The 13,048-nt window shown below is 47.4% G+C and overlaps 1 protein-coding gene across 1 annotated transcript in view; it reads right to left on the bottom strand.

Moving 5' to 3' along the window:
- The window catches only part of PTGFRN (prostaglandin F2 receptor inhibitor), a 467,509-nt gene that overhangs the window by 282,775 nt on the left and 171,686 nt on the right, over nucleotides 1-13,048 (bottom strand). Inside the window, exon 3 of the mRNA XM_069635781.1 lies at nucleotides 60-491. Within this exon, the coding sequence (XP_069491882.1) occupies nucleotides 60-491 (432 nt within the window). The remainder of the gene's footprint in view (nucleotides 1-59; nucleotides 492-13,048) is intronic.

The raw sequence follows: 13,048 nt of genomic DNA on the forward strand, positions 1-13,048 counted from the left end.
CAAAATGCTGGAGAGCATGCGTGCATAGGTAGGAACACCTGGCGTTGCTGGGTACTCACCAATAGGACTGACTTCCAGTGTGGCGATCGCCAGCTCTTTCTGCTGGATCTGCTGCCAGCTTCCATCTGCTCCCTGCACCCACTCCTGCACCACACAGCGGTACTCGCCGCCATCCTCAGGCAGCGCGTGGGAGACCATCAGGCGGTAAGCATCTCCCGCGGTCCGGTCCAAACGCGTGTCCCCGTTCTGGCTCCGGATTTCATAGCCGGGACCCGGCTGGAGTAATCCCTGGTGACTCAAGGAGAGGACTCCCTGCCAGGTTCCACCCCCAGCCTTGGGTCGTCGGATCTCCCAGGACACAGAGAGGTGGGTGTGCTCGGCAGAGGCGGTCGAGGCCAAGCACTGCAGCTGGAAGTCACCGCCCTCGGTGATGTTGGGGGAAGAGGCGGAGCGTCCTTTTAATCTGCTCACTTTCAGGGCATCAGCGATCACTGCAGAGGAACAAAAAGCAAAATCACTTCTGATCTTCAAATGAACAGGGGATTTGCAGATATAGGGCAGTTACAGCAATGTTATACAATCCCACAAACCTAACCAGCATCATGTAGATTACCCGACACGACAGAAAAGCACCATTGCCCCTCGGTGCATTTCTTCAGAGCCACACCTTGTACATTTGCCTTTCTTGTTTGTTAAAGTTGGTGGAGACCGGGAACAAGAGCATAACACAGGGGACGATTGTCTGGCTGCAACGCCGGATCTCTGGGGGCGCATATACCACTGTTACAGTAAATTCAGAGCATGGCCTTATGGACTCTTCTGGTGAATGGCCACCATTACATCATCTAAAAACAGGGAACAGACCAGTCTTTTCCATATGCCTGAAAACGTCCAACTGAGCCCATGGAGACTGGAGTAGTTCAAAAAGCAGGAAATCTCGAAGATACAAGAATTTGAGCATCAACAGAGCATTCGGAATGCACAATAAACGCTGAGGAGCCTGAACGAACCGGGACCAGACAAGTCAACGCCGAGTGGAGCGACGTCACGAGAGCAGACCTAGAGAACGCAGCATGTACTGGAGCAGCAGACAAGGAGGAGGAAGCAAAACACTGAAAGCTGGGAAGCTGCCCCCGGTTCAAGGACTAGTCACCCAACTAATGAAGGCCAGTTGAGCCGGGTTGGAGTGCAGCACGAGTTCACGGAGCGAGAAGGTGGCACCAGAGCAAGACCTGTCGATGTGGAGAAAGCAGAGGCAGCTGCCAAGACTGATCGAGCGTTAGGAGGAGGCACGTTATGCAGTTGCGCGAGTAAAGTTCTGAGCAGCCAAATCCACAGGTTCCGGGTACGTAATCCCAAGAGAGTCCGAGACGGAATCCATCACAAGCAGAGAGGCCAGGTATAACAGAAGAGCGGGGGAGGAAAACGGGCCAAGGGTTTAAGAAGGGGAGGACGACGACTTAGGGGGACCCAGATTCCAAAAAGCTGTCAAGGCGGGACGCTTTCAGGAAGACGGGTTCAGCTCATTGCATAAGACGGAATAGTGGAAATGTAATGAGGAGGCAGCAAGTGAGGAGGCATTCCAGAGGCATGCTTGCAAATGTGGTCCACTTTGCCAGCTTGCACATAAGGAGAAACGAACCAAAAAACAAAATCTATATTCATACGCGCAGGAGGCTGCAGCTTCCCGGTCACGGGCGCGACCCAAAGGAATGCCCCACCACCCTACATCTGAAGTATCAGTTGCACATAGCCTTTTGCATAATGAGACCCTACTAGCCCGCTATTTTCCTTATGCTTTGTGCTAATACTCTATGCGATGTAACCTCCCTGCTACTGTATGACAAATCAATCCTGTAACCGCATACGTAACCGAGTAAGTTCGTATTGTAAGGATACACGCTCACTGTAACCATGAGCTAAGTACCGTTCCTGTGACTAAGACACTTTCTTGCAACAGCGCCTTGATGCCCATGGGCTGCTAGTGTGCTTTACAAATTAAAAATAAATAAATACTGCATACTGAAAACTAAATTCGGGTGCCTTATGGGGTAACGGAAGCAAAACAAATCATTCATGTGCCATGGTTATTTGGGTCAAGCGAGGTGAAACAATGGATACATACTTCAGGCAGGTGGAGGAGCGATGCCAGGACGGGGCTATGCTGGGCGCCCCACACAGGCACTGCAAAGCTATGGTGCAGGGACAGCAAAGGCTTGTGTGAAGCACGGCTGAGGCAGGGGTTCGACGGACGAGCTGTGCGCAGTGCCGCTTTGGCAAGTGAGACTGGGCTCAGACAAATACATTGCAAATGCATGCTACATCTGCAAAGGAGAGGACAAGATGGCGCGGAGCAGGACACGCTTCAATCCTTCGCGTTGGGAGTATCTTGCTGCCCAATGAGACTATGCAGCGTCCACCGGTTGATAAGCGGGCAATGGTGGGAGAACATCGCCCTGCCTCTCAGCAGAGGGCAATGGCTGCAACAGTGTTCAGGGAGGAGGGACCTGGGCACACACTGGGAAATTTGATGAGGATGCGTTGGGGCCACGTATGGGTAGACTAACAACAAAAGTTCAATTTCGATAGGATGAGCTTGGATGAATTCTTACAACCAGGCATGAAAAACAGGTTCCATCTGATTTCCCCAAGATTTGTTCATCGAGGAAGAGTTCAGCGATTCTTTTTTGTAGGATCTTTTACCGCAAATGTATGCCGTCGGGAGAGCTCCCACAGCCCCCCCTATTCTCCCTCTAGCTTTTTTATTAACCCCAACTCACCCACCACCCCCGCAATTTGTGGTAAAAGGGTTTGAACATGTTTTTTTAATGATTTCTCCCTCGATGGAATCTACATATCCTGCAAAACACAGAACTAAAGGGACGATATGGTCTCCCCCTTGCAAAGTAACGTGGATCAACCACAGTACCCGGGAAACCCATCTCCACAAGGGTACAAGGCGATTACCAGCCACACGTTGGAACCCAAGATTATTGGTAGACATACATGAGCGGCTTGGACGATGGCCAGTGGTTGGAAACCCGCTCCTCGTCCACGAGGGAGCACAAACTCATGATCCAGGAGCAATTTGATGCCAACTAATGACACTCTGCATACTAAGAGAATAGGAAGAGACAGGGTCATCGGTGTTCGTGCTTCCGTTGATCCGATAGAGGCTTCCCGGCAACTCAACAGTAACGGAACACGATTGCAGAGCTCTTACAGGTCCCTTGGTTTGCGGACGACACTGGAGCCCAAATGACATTATTGCGGACATGGGGTGGTCTTGGAATCATCCCAACATGATCGGCGCGTTGTAGCAATGACAACAAAGTGACGGTGACGAAATGTGGGGGAAGGGAGGACCCACCTGCGACTCAACAGCACTCAGGATTAGATGGATGTAGGAAATTCAAATGTATAAGCTCTAGAGGTGCCCTGCCAAATATAAGAAAAGCTGGGGAAACCTTGATAAACAAAATCTAGGTATGCTTTCGTGGGGAGAAAGCGAGGTGCGAGAATTTAGACCGAATGTTCAGGTTCCCCCCCCCCCTTTATGAATTTCAGTTAAGAAATGACTTGTGTGTCCATAGATGTGGGGAGGAGTTGGGGAGGCAGAGGGTGGGTTGAGGACAGGAATTACATGGCTTCTTGATCCAAATATGAATTAAAAGATTTTATAAAGAAAATAAAACATTGTTTGGCCTTGCCAGGAAAGGAACTGCCAAAAGCGTGGGCTCCGGAAGGAGGCCCATCTAGGCTCAATGAGTGGGTGCAAGCCGCACAGAGAAAATGGCTGCGTCTCGGTGGCATGGGGACAGGGCCAACACAGGGAGAGTTGGATTAAGGGGAGGAGAGCCTGGAAAGGTGGAAGCAAAGTAAACCTGTGCACACTGTCAGCATTAAAATAGGTGGCAGTCTAGTGCCGAGCTGAACCAAGGCCAATATGTTCCATTGGGACCTGTGTTGCCAACACAAGCTCCACGCGTCCATCCTCTTCAGTGGCTGAGAGGCATGGCGAGACAGCAGAGATGGACTCATAGGGAAAGGAATAGGAACCGGGCTCCATCAACTGGGCAGATCCCCTGGAAACCACCACAACCGACGGCAAGGCAGAGATTGAAGTCATCCCATCCCAACGAGCTTCTGTGTAGGCAACACCACTGATCGTGGCAGGTCCACAGAAGGATCCCACTATGTGCAGCGGGCGTACTTGGTGGTGTCAATTAGTAAAAGATGCCAAGCAGGAAAAAAGCAGATGGCGAGTCTACTACGCCCAAGGAGCAATGAGGCAGATGCCACTGGAGAAGGGGATCGGATCCTGTGGCAGAGACAGTGCTATGGTCATCCTGCGCACAGACTCCCAGAAGCAGAAGAGTTGCTGTCAGACTACAGAGACAATTTTATCCTAGTGGTGCCTACGGGTAAAGAGGAGCCAGCTTGCATCACAGAGCAATCCATCAAAAAGAGAGGTCATCTCCTCACTTGCTAGACTAAGGAATGGAGAGCCCCACGAGAACGCACCATTTGCTTCTCGGATGCCCATGTTGGTATAGTGTGCATTTAATGGATAGTGGCGTGGAGGTGGATCAAGGATGCCAGGAAACATTTGTTAAGCCTTGGACATCATCTGGGAAGTCTCCAGAGGGAGAGGGGCTCATGACCAGAGAGAAAGCTCTACTGAAATCCATCAGTGACCCCCCCTGAAGACAGAGGGCCAAGTATGGCCCTCATGACCCCCACACGACTATCAGCGGGAAGACTGCAAAATGCACATCACTCTTAGGCCCTTCATCGATGCATCGTAGACGTGAGAAATGTTACTCTCTCAGACAGCCATTCAAACCATACCCAATTGACAACATGGAGGGGATGGAGTGGTCATCAATCAAACAAGTCAATTGCCTGTGAATCGAGAAGTCAAGGACATCATCACCGACATCACAAGGTAGGTGCACATGGACATGAAGTACACAGGCATCCACTCATTAAGTTACACAAACGTATATTAGTTTATTGCATGCAGACTCAAAGCACATGCTTAAGACTCACACAAGGTAGATGACGGATACACTTGCATATCTCTATACATATTTCTATATCCTTCACTAAAGCAAAACTGCAAGACGCCAAGAATACGTATACCTAACGTGCACATGCTGGATTGTCACAAACATGAGAACAAACATGGAAGCTACTGGCGTACTGAAGTAAATGAGGAAGGGGAGACAGAAAGACTTAGAGTACATGTAGCGGCTGTCAGATCGCTGCAGCCACTGGTAGGCAGCAAATAGCCTCTAGTACAGACACAGTGCACCCTCAGCCAAGGAAAAGTGGAGTTACCAAAAAAATACGCCACCTGCAAGAAATTCAGGCTAAATCCTTATAATTGCAAGCAGAAGAGCGCCATTTTGTGGTCTCGACACAAGTGACATAGAAGAGCAGGACAATGCCCATTCACTCAAGGTAGACGGGGAGAAGCCCCTCCCATCGAACCAGAGATGGAAAGATATAAGCGTTGCTCAAGAATTAACTAGTGAAAGCACTCTCAGGCTTCAGTGATCAGAGATGGCGACATTAGGGAACACACAGCACCTACATAATCATTCCCATCGCCTTGAAAAGGTACACTCCATCTGGTAACCGCCCAGGGTCCCACGGCTGGGAGGACACATCCTGCCCAATCCAGAGTTACCTTTCACGTGAACACATAATGTTGCAGCAGCCAATAGTTTCCCCACGTCCCTGCCACTTTGTATTTGTTACATGTGGAGGTGGTCCCAGGAGGAGCCACCAGATATGGCTACCCAATAGAAGAACTAACCCCTATAGAATACATATATGTTTCTCCTAAACTGACCAAGCCGCACACTGATTTTGGGGACGGAACTTGGTTTTGTGATGTCACTCCCGATTAAAACAGTGCGGCACGCTCAGAAGACGAGAGCTCTGGATAATGTAGGTTTTTCTAGAGTGATCCTTGTCATTCGTTAGATAATCAAGACAGTAAACTTTGCCCTATGGCCCGTCTTCCGTTCTTGCAGCAGGGAGGTTTTGATGGGATCTCTCTGCTGGTAATCGGGGTGACTGCTATAGAGCCCCTGCCACTCCCGTACACCCCCACATCATTGGCAGCAAATCCAATGAGGGGAAGACTGAAGAGGACATTGTGGAAGAGTAACGAATAGAGGAGGTGCTCAGAAAGCAGGATTTAGAAATGTGGCTCTGGATCAGCAAAAATCAGAACCTATGGAAGGGATGGGGAACGCCAAGACACGCGGTGCACACCGCGTTCTGAAGCCGGAGGCCACAATGAAGCGGGTCGCGTTGGGAAACCCTCCCACACGATTCCTACTTAACAACTGCAAGCCAAATGGAGGGGTATTTCCGGGCACGAGTGTTACTGGGGGCAGTAGTGGCCGCTAGGGCAACATAAAGAGTCCACAATAGTCAAAATCTGAAACAGAAAAGCGTCGAATGGGGATTATGGTTGCAGGCAGGCAGAACTGACTTTTTCCAGGGGGTGCCGCTGGGCAGATTTTTAGGATGTCCCATTGAAGGTATAGGAACTTTTAGCACAGATGGAGGTTCTCGGAGGGGAGGGGGCTGGGCGGGGCGGGGTTTACCCAGGCCTCAGAGCACTGGCGTACTCTGCACCCCTGGTTGCGGGGTCAGCAGAACAGTGAAAAACAGACTGTCAAAATTTCCTACCTCTCGACTTACACCCAGAGACAGACAAGAGAGCGGCCGTCTTAGGGTTAAAGGAGGAATTCAGGGCTTCAGGGATCAAGGCCACATTCCATTGACGCCTAAAATAGAGTCTCATGGAAAGAGTCTCTTCCACCAAGAAGGGTGGTGCCAGGCCTTTCATGCACAGGTTGTGCGTCAAGGTTAGGTGAGATGACGGACCAAGTGCAGTCCTTCGATGGTCACTGTGGAACCACAAACTTGGGGACCCACAGATCCAGGTCAGGGGATTTCATGGGAAAATCTGGCATAAGATTGGAGGAATGTGTTCCCTGTGGGTGGAGTCTGCTTCCCTCCATTGGTGTCCATGTCTGGGCCGCTGAGTTGCATGTTGCATGTGCAAGGCATGGAGATCTGTACGAAAAATAATAAATTGCAGAAAGGGGCTATAGACTGTGTACAATTCAAAAGGAACTAATACGTTCCAATTGGTACCACCAAGTGTTGACTCTACCTTTACATGTAATAAACACACTAATACAAATGTAAAAAAATAGGTGCCAGGTGTACAACTGGTCTGTGACCCTGAAAATAGAGGCCCAACCACCCCTAACACTCGCAGGGTCATTGTCATAATGGGACATATGTGCCGTAGCTACATGACTGCAAATAAAACTAGTGGGTGGGCAATGCAGCATAATCCGCAGTGAAGTCTGTCAATTACACTGGTTATCAAATAATGAATGTCCTTTGTCTCCTTTCTCAACCAATCACCTTCCTGGGACAATGGTCAATAACTACATGGTAACTGACCAATTCTATGTAGTTTACCTGAATGCTCTTTTTTCGCGCCACTTTGTCCATCTCCATCCTATACTTGTCCCTTAGATCCCCTCTGTGTGCCACGGTTATCTTGCAAATCCTTCCATCTACAAAGGAGAACACGCTCCCCATTTCCTTCTCTCCACTGCATCCTTCCGACTGTCCGCCAAGCCAGCCCTGCACGGATATTGCGCCCCCACCCCTGCGCACGCGCATTATCGGAGGACGTCGATGTACTTGCATCGAACGATTTGGCCATGTTCAGTGACCCAGTCTGGAAAACTGCTCAATGGCTGTCTTTTCTACACCGTGGCACACTCTGCCATGTTAACCCCCAACAGGTTGCCCCACGTGTGCCACTCTATACAGTTCCGAATTTCCTGGTCACCTCAGTTTAGCACAACATTCATTAATTTCACAGTAGCACAATCGTTTTATTTTATCGACAAACTTTTTTCAGTTTCGTTCAATCTTATTTTTTTTCTCCATTATGTAACCTGCGCTGATGGGGTTTGCTGACTGCAAGTGCAGTCAATAACCCTTTATTTATGAAAATCTTTCTCCATTATCCTAGTTCGAAATGGTCTTAACGAACTATTATGGACTGTTAATGCAGCCATTATTGACTGTAAATGCAGTCGGTGGTACTAAAGGATGCCCGCCATACAGCACTTACACTCCGGCTGCAGGCAAGTATCAAACACTACCTACCAGGACATGCACTGGCCAGCGTTCCCAAACCGGTCCTCTCTCACCGACTCCCTTGGAGGCCCTCCTTATTGCCAGTGCTTTGAATGAGCTGTAATTTAGAGATTCTGGAGAAGGCATCCATCAGTAGTTATGGACTGCATGCTGAGCAGTTTCATTGGCTGTGATTTTGCTTATTCAAGAAGCAAAAGCACAGTATTGATAAACGATCTTTGTTGTTACCAGGCCTATGTAGCTTTGATGTGTTTTTCGCCAGGCAAGCGGGTTGCGTACAGGGTTCGATGTCATTTCATCAATGGGTGTAATTTTGATGGTTTTTTTTTCCAGAGTATTTATTACCAAAAAAAACTCAGACATTGTTTTTTTTATTTTGATTTTAGGGGGTTCCCCTGAATCCCCCATTGTTATTTACCTACTCCCGACCCCTCATATATATACACACACACTTTTCCAACCCCTCCACCCCATATATTTCAGTGATTTTTTTCGGTAAAATGTACTCTGAAAAAAACCCATCGTAATCGCACCAGTCGATGAAAGAACGCTCTACCGCATACAGATGAACATATAACAGTCTATATAGAAATCACACCCATATCCCAGACGGGTATAGTGGTGAACTCGATTAAAAAAATGGGTTGTCAGCCGGGCATCAGCAAAAGAACCTCCTGGGGTCCAGATGAATAGAGCTCCCGTCAGTCCACCCAACCCACCGCACAGGAGCTGGCCCCAACAAGACTCCTAGACCTTCAATTAGATATTCTGCGACGCCTTGATAGATGGTTTCGCACCTTGCAGCCAGCAGGTCTTCTGCAAGCTTCTGCAGGAGGACCTAGTGGGAGGTGCAGAAGTCACTTTAACATGCATAAAGGTTACCACTTATGCTCTACAAACCCTTGCAAAGGCCTCAGCAGAATCCAGTGACACTGCATTCACAATTGATGAGTACATTTTATACGCATCTGGACCAGACAGACAAAGCGTTGAAGCTGTGCAATGGTCATTGTTGAATGAGGAAAACATCGAACACAGAAGAAAAAAAATGTTTACAGTTCTTGAAATCATGTTACAAAATAATTACATCTGGTACAACCGCCAAATCTATGGTCAAATTTCGGACGCCTCAATGGTTGAGACAACGGCTGCATTGCATGCGAATGCCTTCAGGCGCACTCTCTAAGAGGAGCAGATCTTGAAAGATGATCATTGCAAAACAAATTGGGTTAATATATATGAGAATGGTAGAAGTTGGCTGGGTCCTTCAAAGTTATTGGCCGAGTACTTTAGGGGAACTGAACCCAGCCAGTTTTATCCTCGTTCCTCATGAAACCCCATCAGGTGAATGCAATTCAGTACGAACATTGGATTGCAAAAAGTACATCTTGATGTCGAGTTTAGGATTCAGAAGAATCACAGAGAAAAGGGAAATGGACAAGAAGAAGTCATTACATGGATTTGAGCTGCCTACCCTGCCACACCCACATATGTTGAAGGGTCTCCCCTAAAGCCCGCTGCTTCGGGTGAAACATATAACAAGCAATGAAGTGGGCAACGCATCTCAATTGAATTGAGGCAGTAGAAGAAACGTAAGGGAGGAGGATGCAGAGATTCAGAAATCCAAGCCGGGCAATAAAAAGTGAACGCTTGTGCAAGAGAGGATCTACTAGTGAAACCTAAATGTGCCGCTACACAAGAGAGGCACAAAGTATCCAAATATGCGACACAAAGCGAAGCAATTAAGAGAATCTTAAGGAATACACAGAAAATCTTTCAACATGACAGAAGTTAAAAGAAAAATCCCCATCAATGAAGTAAAAAGACGAATTCTAGATTAAAACAAAATGTCTTTAAGACAAAGCCCAGGCAGCTCTGGCTACAAGAAAAAACTGGAAGCTTTTGTTTTAGTTCAATCTGCATTACTTTCACAATAACATTTTAACATCCAAGGAATATGGAGAAGAATGCTTCAAAAGGACGATGCTACAGGCTGTTCGATTAACATAATGTACAGCCTACGATGTTGGATGAAAATCGAGGAAGGTAAAACTAAGATGGAACAAACATCTGTCCAACATCAGGGCTCATATGAAATAGAGAGAGGCAAAGCTCTTTCAGGGCAAGAATCACCACATCAGTCTGATGCGACAACAGATTCTTAATGGTTCTCACAGCAGCGATAACACCAAATAGAGGAGGGCGTGTGCTCCAAATGTTAGATAGAAGAGAGGCCTATTGGATAGATGGTGTCAATGCAGTAATTCCTGAGACGTGAATGAAGATGGACACTCATTTTATCAAATGGCAACTTTGGCGATTAACAAATAGCAGAAACCCCCAGGGACCGGCAAGCAGCAAGGACTCCCAAGGGAAGAAAGTAATTTTGTATGCAACCAGGTACAAATAGGAGAAGTTTATACACCTTGATGGTGAGCCAAGCAAGTGATTAAATCTATGATGTTAAGTCCATTCGTGATGTAGATTCAGCAATAAGTAAAGTTTATTAATTTCCTTTATACGAGGTTATTGGCATCGTTTTGAAAGTGTCACAAATGTTTCAAGTGTGCAGAACAGACATGCTGGTTCGCTTCATTTTAAAGGCACGGACCATTAATTTCGAAAGGACCGAGAGCCAGATGGAGAACTATTGCACAGCGTGGAGTCTTCATGTCATACTGATTGCTTTCCGCAACAGAGAATTAAGTGACATGGGAAACAAGAATGGAATCCGGCAACACCGTCGATGGCATTTTGGTTAGTGTAGAGTCAACACATCAAGTTCAGCCGATCTTCCGTTAAATAGTGATAATCCAGGGAGCAGGAATTCAAACCTTGTGTACAATGACGTATGGCGTGAAAAGTGGTGGCGCGGCCACTAGGCGAGCCTCACCGTGGGCAGGTGAGACACCTCAAGTGACCAAACAAAGATTTATGATGCTTTAAAGAAGCTAGATTGGGACCCATCTTCCACTCATCGCGATTCATTCCCCCCTCCACCTCCGATGTCAATGATCCAAAATGCACGGTGATGAAAGGTACCTGCGACTAGGTTGGCACCTAATTTTGAAATCTACGAGCCCACGGAAGACACATCATTTAAGTTTCATATGAAAAGTTTGTGCATCACTGGAAAATCTATTCTAATCATTTGGAATCTTGGTTCCATGGCTACGAGTGCACTTGATTTGTATTTTGTTTATTTGTATAGCGTGCCTGGCCCAAAGGCGTTTGGGCGCATATCTTAAGTTACAGTGACATAGTACACATCAAGGACGGTGGGGCTGGATACATAATTTACATAGTCAAAATTACAGTACATTTACAGAATAACAGTGACCAGTGACCAGTGACATACTATGCAGAATATACAAACAGTCAAGATTGCATACAGGAGATTTACACAGTATTTACATTCAGGGTGCTTGCCGGACAGAGGCGATAGGAGCAGTACAAAATCATTAAAGGTGGCTTTATGGCTAGTGTGGCGAGAAGGTTTTGAGTGTTCGAGGCAGTGAGCCACAGTTTAGCTTTGCTCTTGAAGGAATGGAATGACGATTCAGATCTAAGTGGGTTGGGAAGTGAGTTCCACAGTTTAGTGGCAAGGACCAGGAAACTAGCCCCACACGCTTTCTGGAGCTTGAACCTAGTTAGGGGGAGACAATTAACTTGTGTGGCTCTGGGAACGGCTGGAGGTGTGGGGTGTGAATCAGCTTGATGCATTCTTACCCTGGTTTACCAACGGGTCTACAAGTCCCATCAAACCCTTTACTGGAGCCCCAGGGTGGGAGCAAGTGTCATAGGCAATTTCAAGAGGGTGGCATCTTTCAGGTAAACCCTTTCTCGCACCCCTTCATCTATTTCAGAGCTTAATAGGCCTCCAACTGGAAATTAAATGTCCATCAATCCATTGCTCCCATTTTGCTTTCATGTGCCAGGCCTGGTTCCAACAAAGTGACCCTCCCGGAAGTCTGCAGAGATAAAATAGTGATTTAAAGGGCTGCAAGGGGTTCAGGACGTATCAGTCGATTGGCGCTCCTTCAATGCCCTGATCTTGTCAATTACAAAAATAAGAAGCCCCCTGGAAGAAGGCACCCAGTCGGCCCACAAATACTAGCCACTAGCGCCCATCGGCCATTTGTTTTTATTCCAAATCAAAAAGGACTAGCAGCGAAGTTCAGAGAAAGACATCTGGGAAATTTCACAACTGGAAAACCCAGCAGGGCGCTTATGGGAAGTCCCAGCAGGGCGCTTACGGGAATTCCCAGCACGGAGCTTGTGAAGACGCCGGAGGAGGGTGGGAGGGGTGTCTGTACTTGTGCTCTCTATATGGTAGAGGAGAGGCACAGAGGACACCAGCCAAGATTCTCCATTATTGGTGCGTGGCCGAGCAATCAAGGCCTACCTTCTCAGGAGGTGATGCGGGCTGGTTCTTAAGTACAGTGTAGTCCCCGAGCCCCCACGAAGGAATGTCCACACACTGTATTAGTTAAAACACAGTCTTTATATAATATTCAAGGTTATGTACACTATCACAATAACTCACTTTGTTCTCAGAAATCAACAATGGTAAATATATACAGTTCTAAAGTGGTACCACAAACGTCATCAGATCTCATTAAAGTTCATATGGTCAGAATGACACACATCAAATAAAGAGGAAACCAGCAGTAGAAGAGGAAGGAAAGCAACATGGTTAAACAACTGGCAGAACACTGGTCACTACCATTAAAACACAGTTCTGTGTGGAGATCCCCCCCCCCCCTCCCACCTGGGCAACCTGTAGAATAAAGATACAAGCCCAGTCCATATATTATTCACACTAGCCTTCCCAATA

The sequence above is a fragment of the Ambystoma mexicanum genome, chromosome 7p, assembly GCF_040938575.1.
Source record: "Ambystoma mexicanum isolate Mex_15411 chromosome 7p, UKY_AmexF1_1, whole genome shotgun sequence".
Taxonomy (NCBI): Eukaryota; Metazoa; Chordata; class Amphibia; order Caudata; family Ambystomatidae; genus Ambystoma; species Ambystoma mexicanum.